Genomic DNA, 12205 nt, shown 5'->3' on the forward strand with positions numbered 1-12205 from the left:
AGGTAAGACTTTGGTTTATTGATTAATTTTCCTGATGGTTAGTGAAGTAACAAAAATAACTAACGTATTACAAAACTGTTCTATATTTCCTCAAACCAACGATATAAAAATGATTGCAATCCAATTCATCGCGTTGTTTCGGAATCTGTTGTAATATCGTTGGCGGTGTCATTTCCGTATTTATTGAAAGTATCCCAGTGAAGAAAAAAGAAACGTCGAAAAATGCATTTGCCCTCAAGAACTGGAATGCAACATTCATGTATGTAAAGGAGGTAGTTGCACAATACAAATGCACGTAATTAAGGTTGTCTTGGGAGGATATTCAAACCTAACGGTCAGCACGATAACACTTTAAACTGTGGCACGACCAAGGGGTGTATGACGCTAGCGAATCTTTCTTTGCAGACCATTAGCACACACTGCACTGCACTCGCTGCAAGCGTAAGCTCATCGCCGTAAATTCAAAATTATCTGTCTAACCCATTTAGTCATTATCTGCCAATTTGCGTGCACGGTCTTTGCTCGTGTTCGCGCCGCGCGTTTACCTGTTACCATCGATCACACTTCAGCCGATGATTATCCATTCAGAGCGAAGTGAAGTGGTGTGCATTTCTTCACTCAATTAATTATCCTATTGTGTGTGCTACTGTATAACCGTGGTGCTACTGCTCACGGAACCGAAGAAAAGAAGACAATACGGCGAAATTCGGTAATGATAACACACTTAGCAGTCGACCAGAGCAGAGCAGAGAAAAGCAGAACCAAAGCACAATAAGCTGTATTTGTTTTTCGGATTATGCGTTTAATCATGCGGCGGATAGTGTGATGAGCAAATAAACACTCAGAAAGCCAAGTGTCGAGCCGGACCAGGTCTGCTGGTGAACCCGAGGGGGTTGTCAAGCTACCGATCTCGATTGATCTTTTTTTGCGATTTTTTGGGTCACTGAGTACGGCTCTGTCAGCGGAGGGGCCGACATCGGAAGGAGATTTATGCCGCATTACTCACCTGTTTGCCCAGTTTTAGCCGCGTACGTAAGAGATAAGAGGTAGCCGCCGCGACGCGTAATAGCTTGGAGGTGCGAAACATGCCAATTAGTTAATTGACGTAGGGTCATCGTATGCGACCGTAGTTCGGGATTTTATAGAGGGCAAAGTGTAAGCCACTCAGCTGGTAAGAATGGTTGGTCAGTCGCATTTTCCTAAGATGATTTATGCTTCGGTAAAGCACTTCACCCTTAAGTGCGGTGCTCCCAACTATTATTTGCACATTTCGCGAAGGGGGCAGCTATCTCGGCTGTTGGAAACCGCGTCACATATTCGCAGTAGGTCACACCGGGCGTGCGATGGGACGCGTGCTTACAACAGCGGAGAAAAGTTATGAATTGAAATTACGTAAAAAAGTGAAATTACACGCGGTATGCAGCGTGAATGTCAATCGGCGAAGGTTCGGACGATCTCCGGGCTTTGGGTTGTCTACCGAAATCGAAATTGAAACTGTCCTAATTTGGTACACTGTCATTATTATACCTACTGTTTAACGTACAGCAGCGTTCTTTATTGGATCCTCTGGCTTTTTACATAATTTACATCTTTCCCGGCTGAGTGCGTTGACGATTTGAATTCCTCACGTACTCCGTGCGGGTACGCTTGCAGGTACTTGCCAAATCAGTCACCATCAGCTGTTGTCATAGGTGTAGAAGTAGGGGTTGCTCCGAGACGGACAGCGAAAGTCCTCATAAGGGGGATTCCAGGTAATTCGCTTTTTTCCGGGCGGTTCCAGCATGTTATTCCACAGGGCGGCTGCAGCGCGTCTGTAATGGTAAATTGAAACGCGGTTATGATTTGTACAACATCAGCAAATATCTAGTGATAGACAGCGCTTGAAGCGATAAAATTCGCATTCAATTCTGCCCGTTGAGATTTTCTCTCGAAATCCAGTCCCGAGTCTGGGAGCAAAATTTGTCAGTTAATTCAAAGTGTTATTTGAATAATTCGCCAATCCTAACAATAATCTGTAAACAATATTAAATTTAAAAATATCTGGGTAGCCAATTTTGAAGGCGCTATTTGTTCGAACATTTGTTTGGAAAAGTTATAACCAATAATAAAATATTGTAATGTATGAGGATTGACAGCATATATAGTACTCAAGTAGTACTAAATCATTGTCGAAGAGAGTATTGCCGGTACTCAAACACCGGAGCTGTAAGAGCACATTCTCGCAAACTGTCGCGATAATTATTACAATCGCGATAATAATCACGATAATTTCCTTAAATGAGCTCTCACGGCCCCGGTATTTGAGTACGAATACTCTTTTCGACAAAGTTGTAGTACTACTTAAGGACTTCAAGTTCGTCATACAAAGTTGTTCAAGAATGTGCTTATCAGATGAGCGCAACTGATCCCTTGTCTCCGCTTTTTAAATTCAGCGACCTGCAGCTCCAGGTACCGAGATTCCACTCGTGGTTTGTTTTTGTTGCCTCGGTCCATGCCGAATGTTACGAACAAACCCTGTTGCGATCAGTATTTTTTCATCTTTTAGTGGCATTGTCCGAGCATTTACTCCACCAGACTTGCTATTCTCTGAAAACTCTGAAATAGGTGAAGCGTTCCTAGTGAAAACGTTATTTTATGTTTGCTTCACAAGAGCATTAACTACTACTGAGTCTTGTGCCTTTGAACATTCAAGGTGATGGCTCGAAGTCGGCCATTTGTGGTTTCAACACTGTTTTGCCTGAATATCGTGTGGCTTGATTTTACTAACCCATAACTACCCGCTTGACAGAAAAGATATTTACCGTTTCTTCGGGAACTGCCATGTAATGTTATGTTTCTTTTTTTTTTTTGTCCTGAAATATGGATTCACAAAAATGTGGGTTTTCCACGGTAGATTTTTCTAAGAGTGTCAAAAAGTTTCAAAATACTCGTTTCGACTTTCAATTTTTTGATTATTTCAAAGAACTGACTTTTCTGATCAGCGTGTGGATCGCATGCATCTATATCGATTCAGAAGATCAGTGAAACAGTTCTTTCGGTCTTTTCTCATTCCACTTTTGTTATCCATTCGTGTGCGTACTCGGCGTTAGCGTTGCGGCAAGTATTTTTTTTGCGTGCCCTCGTGCGTGGCTGCTGAATGGGTTGTGCATAGCAGAGCAGAAAGCCGGTTGCAGGTGGGAATGGGAATTCTATTGCATTTCCGAGCGCGACTTTTGCCCTTGGTAAAAGAGATGTAACTTGACTTTCGCGTGCTGTCTGATCAACAAAATCAGCTATCAGCTTTTTCCTGAAGTAAGGGGTTGTTGGAGGTGTAAACCTAGCAAGCGACGAATAATCATTTTAATGTCATAGAATAAATTTTAATAAACGTTCATTCTAAGACTGTCCATCGTCAAGGTAAGACGTATTTCCATTTAGTAGTAAATCCGATCTACGGCCACCACTCTCAAGTACAATAGGCTGTGGGCCATTCAAAGTTAAAGATAGAAAGATCCGGAATTTCGAAACTGACGAATGAAAACTATGAAGCATGGAAACTTGAAGTTGAATTACTGTTGATACGCGAAGGTCTTTGGAAATACATCGTTCCTGGAAACAAGCCGGAAGAAGCTGCAAATCGAGCAAATGTCGCGGAGCTAGCTGCCTGGGACGATGGGGATCAAAAAGCGCGTGCGACTATCGGACTTTTGCTGAGCAGGAATCAACACGGTTATATCCGGGGGACGCAAACTGCAAAGGGAGTATGGAAAAATCTCGAAAAGCAGCATGAGAAAAAGTCGCTGACGGCAAAAGTTCATCTTATGAAGCGAATTTGTGACCTGCATTTCCATGACGGAGATGACATCGAGAAGCATCTGCAAGTATTCGAAAGCCTGTTCGACAAACTGGCTAACGCCGGTACTACACTGGATGACGATTTGCAAGTAATTCTAGTATTCCGAAGTCTACCGAGTTCTTTTGATGCTTTGACGACTACCCTGGAAAACCGGTCGGAAGACGAACTTACGCTGGCCCTTGTGAAGGATAAAATCATAATTGAGGTTCAGAAACGAAGCGGAATGGCTTCGGCTGATTCGGCGGTATTAAAAGTGGATGGAAAGATGAGAGCCCTCGTTTGCCACCACTGTCAGAAGGCCGGTCACAAGAAGCGAGACTGCAGATTGTGGCAAAAACAAAACCAGGGTGAGTTTTCTCAAAACGAAAAATCCGTTCTCAAGGAGACTAAGAAAGTTGCTAAACAACCGGCGAAAGCGAGAAAAGCGGAATCTGCTGATGAAGATTTCGTTTTCACTGTAAGTGAAGCACCAGTGACCAAGTGGATTGTGGATTCTGGTGTCAGCTCACACATGTGCGCTAATCTGGATTTTTTCGTGTCTGTCAAGGACCCACGAGATGATGTTCCAAGATTCGTTACGGTTGCTGATGGGAAGACAGCCATTGGAGAAGGAGTTGGTGATTGCCAAGTTCACTGTTATGGGCAGAATGGTGAAGCGAAGCAGATTCGACTAACTGGTGTGCTGTACGTTCCCGATCTTGACATGAATCTGGTATCTGTGGGAAAATGAGTTCAGAGAGGCGCAAAGGTTGAGTTCAACGAGAACGGCTGTACAATTGCCAAAGGGGCACGAATTGCAGCTGTGGCGAGGCGTAGCAACGGACTCTATCACTTACACATGGTGGAACGCGTGGGCGCCGTGAACGAGCATTGCAACGAGAAGAATTGTTTACATGACTGGCACCGGAAGCTAGGTCATCGTGAAATCAAGGCGGTTCAGGAACTGGAAAAGCGACAATTAGCAACTGGCATCAAGATCAAGCAGTGTGGTATGAAGTTACCTTGCGAGACTTGTATACAGGGAAAGATGGCAAGGTTGCCATTTCCAAAGCGATCCCAAAAGAAAACATAGGCTGTTATGGATCTGGTACACAGTGTCCTGTGTGGACCAATGAGGACAGTAACTCCGGGTGGTCGTCGGTATTTTCTGACGCTGATTGAAGACCACAGCCGGTATACAATGTTGTACCTTTTGCGAGAAAAGACAGAAACATTCGAGCGAATCCAAGAATTTGTGCTGTTAATGAAAACGCAGTTCGGCAGGCCGCCGAAAGTTCTACGATCCAATCAAGGACGAGAATATCATAGTTTCAAACTCATGGCGTTCCTAAAACGTGAAGGCATCCAGCAACAGTTCACAGCAGCATATACACCGCAGCAGAACGGTGTGGCCGAAAGTAAGAACCGTTCCTTGGTGGAGATGGCCAGATGTCTACTTTTAGAAGCAGGTATGCATAACCGTTACTGGGGTGAAGCAGTCAACACGGCGAATTATCTTCAAAATATGTTACCAACGAAACCGATTGATCAAACACCGTACGAAATATGGAATGGAGTCAAACCAGATGTCTCGAACCTGCAAGTGTTCGGATCATCAGCATACGTGTTTGTTCCTGAGATCAAGCGATCGAAGCTGGAATCCAAAGCCGAAAAATTGACTTTTGTCGGTTATTCGATACAGCATAAGGCATGGCGGTTCATCGAAACGAAGACCAACAAGGTGACGATAAGTCGGGATGCTCGTTTCTTACCTATCATGAGAGACAAAGTGGAAACTTCTGGCGAAGATGACAGTATGTCATTTTATCATTTTGCGCTGTTCAAACAAACCGATTGTGATGCGGAGGTAGTGGAAAAACTGGGGCAGATTGAACCAGCAGTTGAGAAAGTGGAACCAGATGTCGTGAACTCCGATGGTAAAGTAAACCAAGATGCAGAAATCCGTGATATTTTGGACGATAGTCTGTACGAGGATGCCAATGGAGAAGAATCAAATATAGAAGCTGAAAAGGAGCTAGAACAAACTGTAGATGTACGTCGGCAATCGACCAGGATTACGAAAGGTATCCCACCTCAATACTACTGTCCAGATGGTAGACTAGCACGTCACGAGAATGATGAGCCTCGTACTTTTAGAGAAGCAGTAGAGAGTGCAGAGAAGGCAACGTGGAGAAAAGCCATGCTGGAAGAATTGCAGTCGATGTGGGAGCTAACCACATTACCGGCGGGCAATAAAACCATCGGATGCCGCTGGATTTTCAAGAAGAAAACGGACGAGAATGGAAAAGTCATCCGACACAAAGCGCGGTTAGTTGCACAAGGTTTCACACAAAAATATGGAGTAGATTATGATGAAGTTTTTGCCCCTGTTGTGAAGCAAATAACGTTCCGCACACTAATCTTCCGCACACTAAACTTCTCCTCAAGCATGCAGATGTAAGAACAGCATATTTGAATGGGGACTTAAAAGATCCAGTGTTCATGCGGTTACCTCCTGGGTCACAGTGGATGGAGATAATATGGTTTGTCGTCTACGTAAAGGATTGTACGGGTTGAAGCAAGCTACTCGCATCTGGAACCACAAACTGAACAAGACGCTCGTGCAAATGGGTTTCAAGCCGTCGAAGAACGACTGTTGTCTCTACGTCAGGAGGAGCGATGGAAAAATCGTTTATATTGCTGTGTACGTTGATGATTTTGTCATAATATGTGAGTCAGTACAGGAATGCGAGGGCATCATCGAACAGCTGAACCAAAACTTCAAGAGAACGTCTCTCGGGGACATCAAATTATTCCTCGGAATCCAAGTTACCCGTTATAATGAGTACGTTGCACTCAATCAGAGAACGTACATCCAGAAGCTTCTGGCAAGATTCGGTCTCGAAGAAGCAAGGCCGTCTACTATCCCATTGGATCCTGGCCACTTGCATCCCAAGGAGGAGATTCCGCTGCCGAATAATCAACAATATTCAAGCTTGATTGGTGGATTGATTGGTACGTGGCCATGTGTACCCGGCCAGATATCGCCGCAGCTGTATCTATCCTGGGCACGAAAACCAGCTGCCCATCGCAAGCTGACTGGGTGGAGGCGAAATGTATTCTGCGGTATCTTAAAGGCGAGTTAATCCTGGGAATAGATTCCACGCACTTGGAAGTTTTCGTCGATGCTGACTGCGCCGGTGATACCAAGGACCGGAAATCAACCACGGGCTATTTGATCCGGTACGCAGGAGGAATGATTGGATGGTGCTCCAGGAAGCAAGATTGCGTAACATTGAGCAGTTCCGAAGCTGAATATGTCGCTATTACGGAAAGCTCCAAAGAATTATGCTGGATATTACGCCTATTCGACGATTTGGGAATCCACACTCAATTACCAGTTATTGTAAATGAAGATAACCAGAGTGCCATAAAGCAACTTGAGTGCAACCTTAATGAACGCCGCTCGAAGCATGTTGATACTAAATATCACTATGCACGTCAACTGAAGCAGCAAGGAGTCATTCGTCCACAGTACCTTCCCACGAATGAAATGCTAGCTGACATGATGACGAAGCCGCTACAACGTAACAAGCAAACACTGTTTCGTGATGGAGCCAGGATTCTCCCGTCGAGGAGGAGTGTTGGAGGTGTAAACCTAGCAAGCGACGAATAATCATTTTAATGTCATAGAATAAATTTAAATAAACGTTCATTCTAAGATTGTCCATCGTCAAGTTAAGACGTATTTCCATTTAGTAGTGAATCCGATCTACGGCCACCACTCTCAAGTACAATAGGGGTGAGTTACCGCTCTTTGAAAAAGATTCACTGTGAAGAACCAGCTTTTTAGATCAGTTCGTGGGCGGATTGCTCACTTCTTCTAAATGGAGGTAAAATGGAAATCTAAATCGGAAAAACAGAAAATTTGTCCAATTCAAGTGCTAATAGGTCGATTAGTTTTCAATGGATTTTCTTCATTCTTGCTGCAATCGATTGGAAAATCATAAAATCATCTATGCATCCGTCCAAATGCGATATAAACTAAAGCGAAGACAGCAGACCCACGTGTTCCGGGACAAGGAAATGGAGCAGCTGCATCGTTCGCAAAAAAACACGAAAGTTCTACAAGAAACTGAACGCCGCACACTGTTTCCGAAGCTGCAAAAACGTGATCGATATTATTTTGACCCAAAAAATTGATTCTAGAGCCGTAACGTCTTCAGCAAAGTTGTTGGACTTTTGTGGAGTTTCTATAGATTGCTATTAAAAATATTTTTTGCTATTTACCTTTTTTGAGTTTTTTACTACAATTTTCGAATGTTCTACAAAAATGTTTGCTACAACGAAACAAACAATATCTCTGAAGAAAGTATATTTTTATCTCACATATATTTTTGGTTGTTGACGATTTTTACTAGAATAATGCGCTAATTAACACTAATTACTCTTAACTAAAAAAATAATGATTTTAGAGTAATAGTGTCTTCAGTAAAGTTGTTCTAATAATTATTCTCCATTTTGTAAAAGTTCGAATTTGGAGATTAATGTACCTAAAAGTGAGAAATGAGTTATATTTTTCTCATTTTTGCATATAAAAATCCACTTAACTGAGTAAAGTTTTAGCACATTTTGTAAGAAACAACTTGCCCCTTCAAATAATTTATTTAATATAACTTTTTGTAGTGATTTTCTAAAAATTTTTCAATGTTCTACAATGTTGTTAACTACAATAAAACACACAAGTTCATCGAAGAAAGTTTATTTTTATCTTTAAAGTTTATTTAGTTATTAAAGATTTTTCAAAATAATGCACTTATTCATTTACAAATATCTGCACCAAAGAGAGACAAATGCCTATATCTGGACTGAACGACGTTTTACTTATACTTAAATATAGATAAGGTTTAGTCTGCAGATATTTGCCGATTTTAAAGACATCTGTTAGTAAATTAGTGCATTGTTTCAATAAAAATCGTCAATTACTGATGAAATATGTGAGATAAAAATTACTCTCTTGGAAGAAATTGTGTGTTTTGCGATAGTGATCAACATTGTAAAACATTGGAAAATTGTAGAAAATCACCACTTAATGTTGTATTTAAAAACAAATGATTTTTTTGTGGCAATCTGTAGAAAATTTCACAAAAGTCCATTTAAAAAGGCAGATGGAAGTATGGTACCTTTGAGAATATTATTTCTTATAAAATGTGCATTAACTTTGCCGAGCAAAGTGAATTTTTATATGCAAGAATGAAAAAAGTAAGATTCGCTTCTCACTGTTAAGTGGATTAATCACAAAATTGCAACTTCTATAAAATGGAGAATAATTAATGGATCAACTTTCCTGGAGGCACTATGGCTCTAAAATCTGGGTCAAAATAATTTCTATCACGTTTATGCAGCTGTGGAAACAGTGTGAGCCGGCTTTGTACCGCGAGCTGAAATATGTCGGGATAAGGATGGAGGAATCTTGACGGATGAACGTGAGGTGATCGACAGGTGGAAGCAGCACTACAATGAACACCTGAATGGCGCAGAGGCAGAGGACCAAGACGGCAAGAGGAACGACTTCGTCAGCACAGCGGATGAGAGAGACATTCCGACCCCAACGATAGGTGAAGTTAAGGATGCCATCAAGCAGCTCAAGAACCAAAAATCAGCTGGAAAAGATTGAATCGCAGCGGAGCTTATCAAACTGGGCTCGGATAGGTTGGCTTCCTGTTTGCACCAGCTGATAGTCAGGATCTGGGATACAGAACAGCTACCGGAGGAGTGGAAGGATGGAGTAATATGCCCAACACAAAAAAGGGCGACTAGTTGGAATGTGAGAACTATCGAGCGATCACGTTTTTCAACGTAGCCTACAAAGTGCTCTCCCAGATCGTCTTTCGCCGTCTCTCGCCGCTAGCAGGGAGGTTTGTTGGAAGTTATCAAGTCGGTTTTGTGGCTGGGCGATCGACAACGGACCAAATCTTCACGCTGCGGCAGATCATCCAAAGTGTCGCGAATACCAACTCCCCACGCACTACCTATTCATCGACTCCAAGGCCGCCTACAATACTATCAACCGTGTAAAGCTATGAAAAATCATGGACGGAAATGGATTCCTGCGAAACTAACAAGACCAGTCTTGTCAAGGCCACGATGGATGGTGTACAGTGCTGTGTGAAGATTTCGGGTGCGTTATCAAGCCCGTTTGAAACACGCAAAGGACTCTGACGAGCCGACGGTCTTTCCTGCCTCCTGTCCAACATTGCGCTTGAAGGTGCGATGAAACGTGCGGCCTTTAACATGCGGGGAACGATCTTCAATGAGTCCAGCCAGCTCGTCTGCTTCGCTGACGATGTGGACCATGTCGGAAGGACGTTCCAGGCGGTTGCTGAAGACGAGTTCGAGGTGGTTGACGAATTTGTATACCTTGGATCTTTGGTAACGTCAGACAACAACTGCAGACGTATTGTAGCTGGAAGTCGTGCCTACTACGGACTCCACAAGACTTTGAGGTCTGGTAAACTTCGCCCCCGTACCAAGTGCACCATGTACAAGACGCTTGTAAGACCAGTAGTCTTCTACGGGCACGAGACATGGACAATGGTCGAGGAGGACTTGCAAGCACTAGCCGTTTTCAAACCACGTGTGCTTAGGACTATCTTCGGCGGAGTATGTGAGGATGGTGTATGGAGGCGAAGTATCCAGTATCCAGAAAATCGCGAAAGCTGAAGGGGACCATGGGCGGGACATGTTGTAAGAATGCCGGACAATAATCCCGCAAAAATGGTGTTCGTCTCGAATCCAGCCGGTAAAAGACGTAGAGGTGCACAACGAGCTAGATGGTTAGACCAAGTGGAGCAAGATCTTGGAAGCAGGCTTGTCTTTTCTCCTCAGAAAATCTCTAGAGTGCAGGAGAACATCTTGCACTGCGCAAACAACTGCTCTCACACCAAAGAGCAAATCAACGCACATGCTAGAAGAGAAGGACGGACCAAGCGTATCTGGCGAGCTCCCAGAAAGCACCGCGGTGAAATCTGACATCTCTCTCCTGCGAAACAATGAACTATGGTGTATTTTCTCACACGTATGGACATTACGCACAGTAATTACACAGCAGAGTTGTCTGCGGTGCTTTTTACAGTTTGTTTATTTAGTATGGCAGAAGAGGAAAAGAGATTGGGAGCAAAAAAATAGACTGCGTTGCTCGTGTCGGTCGAGTTTACTTATGTCGAATTCGTTTTCGCGATGTAGCTACACGAGGACTACACTTCTGCCCGGTAGGTTTTTTTCACTTTCCGGACTACTCGCCAGTGTACACTGTGGTGTTCTGCGTATTCTCTTCAGAGTGATTCACCCCTCTTGTTTCTCTCATATGTGGGGTGAGCTGGAAGTGTGTTTGTCTCTCTATAAGTGGTTGAGACACTTTGGAGTGCAGAAAGAAGTAGTGTGGTGAAAGCTGATTGCTACACGCAGGCACATATTGAAAGGGAAGTGCGCGGTGAATTTTTTCTCCGCTCTTTTCACATACTGAGGACAAGCATGCTTGGAAGTAAGGGACTCTCAAGAAACTGGAGACAAGCGGCTATGGACCGAGGACGTAACGCATTGTACTGAGGGATGTTTCACCAGGAAAGTAAGTAAGTATCCGCCCAAATACAGAAAATTGTATTTTAATTATAGACCGTTCCGATAATTATAAATACACTTACGATCAACCATCATTTCAAATAACGTGCAGTATTCAACCAAACGTTGGCTGCGTCCTGTTATTTACATCCAGAAGAAACAGATGCTGTCATTTTTTCTAACATTTAGTGCGAAATTTTGAAAATGCGTGGCCTTTCTCCCGAGCAAAGAAAGTGAATTGTGCACAAATGGGGCACCGTAAGTGGTCTTTCTATAAGAAAATTAGCCAGAGAAGAAGGTATAAGTGTCGGAGCAGTTCAAACCGCATTGCGGAAGTATTGTGAAGAGTGCACATATACTGATGCCCCAAGACGTGGTAGTAAACCCGGGCCTGTTGATCCCACAATGGACAAAAAGGTTAAGGAATACTACAAGCGGCATCCTTCAGTATCAGTACGAGATGTGGCGAGAAAGCTTGGAACCTCGGCGAGTAACGTTATGCGTGCCAAGGGAAGAATGGGTTTGCAGACCCGTCGGAAGCAGAAGCAGCCAAAACGAAATCCAAAACAAGCTGAATCTGTGAAACCGAGAGCTCGGAAGCTTTATGACAAACTTCTGACCAAAAAAATGGGGTGTGTTATCATGGATGACGAAACCTACATAAAACTGGACTATAAGACTCTGCCAGGACCGCAATTTTATACATCACCGAAGGGAAAGGATGTCCCTGGACCAGTGAAAGCCATTCACACCGAAAAATTCGGCAAGAAG

General features: G+C 43.3%; 1 protein-coding gene across 7 annotated transcripts in view; it reads right to left on the bottom strand.

The window, feature by feature from the left end:
- Positions 1 to 1517: 1517 nt before the first annotated feature.
- Positions 1518 to 12205, bottom strand: part of LOC129725164 (phospholipase B1, membrane-associated-like) — a 41748-nt gene continuing 31060 nt past the window's right edge. For all 7 annotated transcript variants that reach the window (XM_055680663.1, XM_055680665.1, XM_055680664.1 and 4 more), the window contains one exon: positions 1518 to 1811. In XM_055680663.1, coding sequence (XP_055536638.1) covers positions 1676 to 1811 — 136 coding nt within the window. In that variant the 3' untranslated portion in view covers positions 1518 to 1675. The remainder of the gene's footprint in view (positions 1812 to 12205) is intronic.

Source organism: Wyeomyia smithii, chromosome 2 (genome assembly GCF_029784165.1).
Source record: "Wyeomyia smithii strain HCP4-BCI-WySm-NY-G18 chromosome 2, ASM2978416v1, whole genome shotgun sequence".
Classification (NCBI taxonomy): Eukaryota; Metazoa; Arthropoda; class Insecta; order Diptera; family Culicidae; genus Wyeomyia; species Wyeomyia smithii.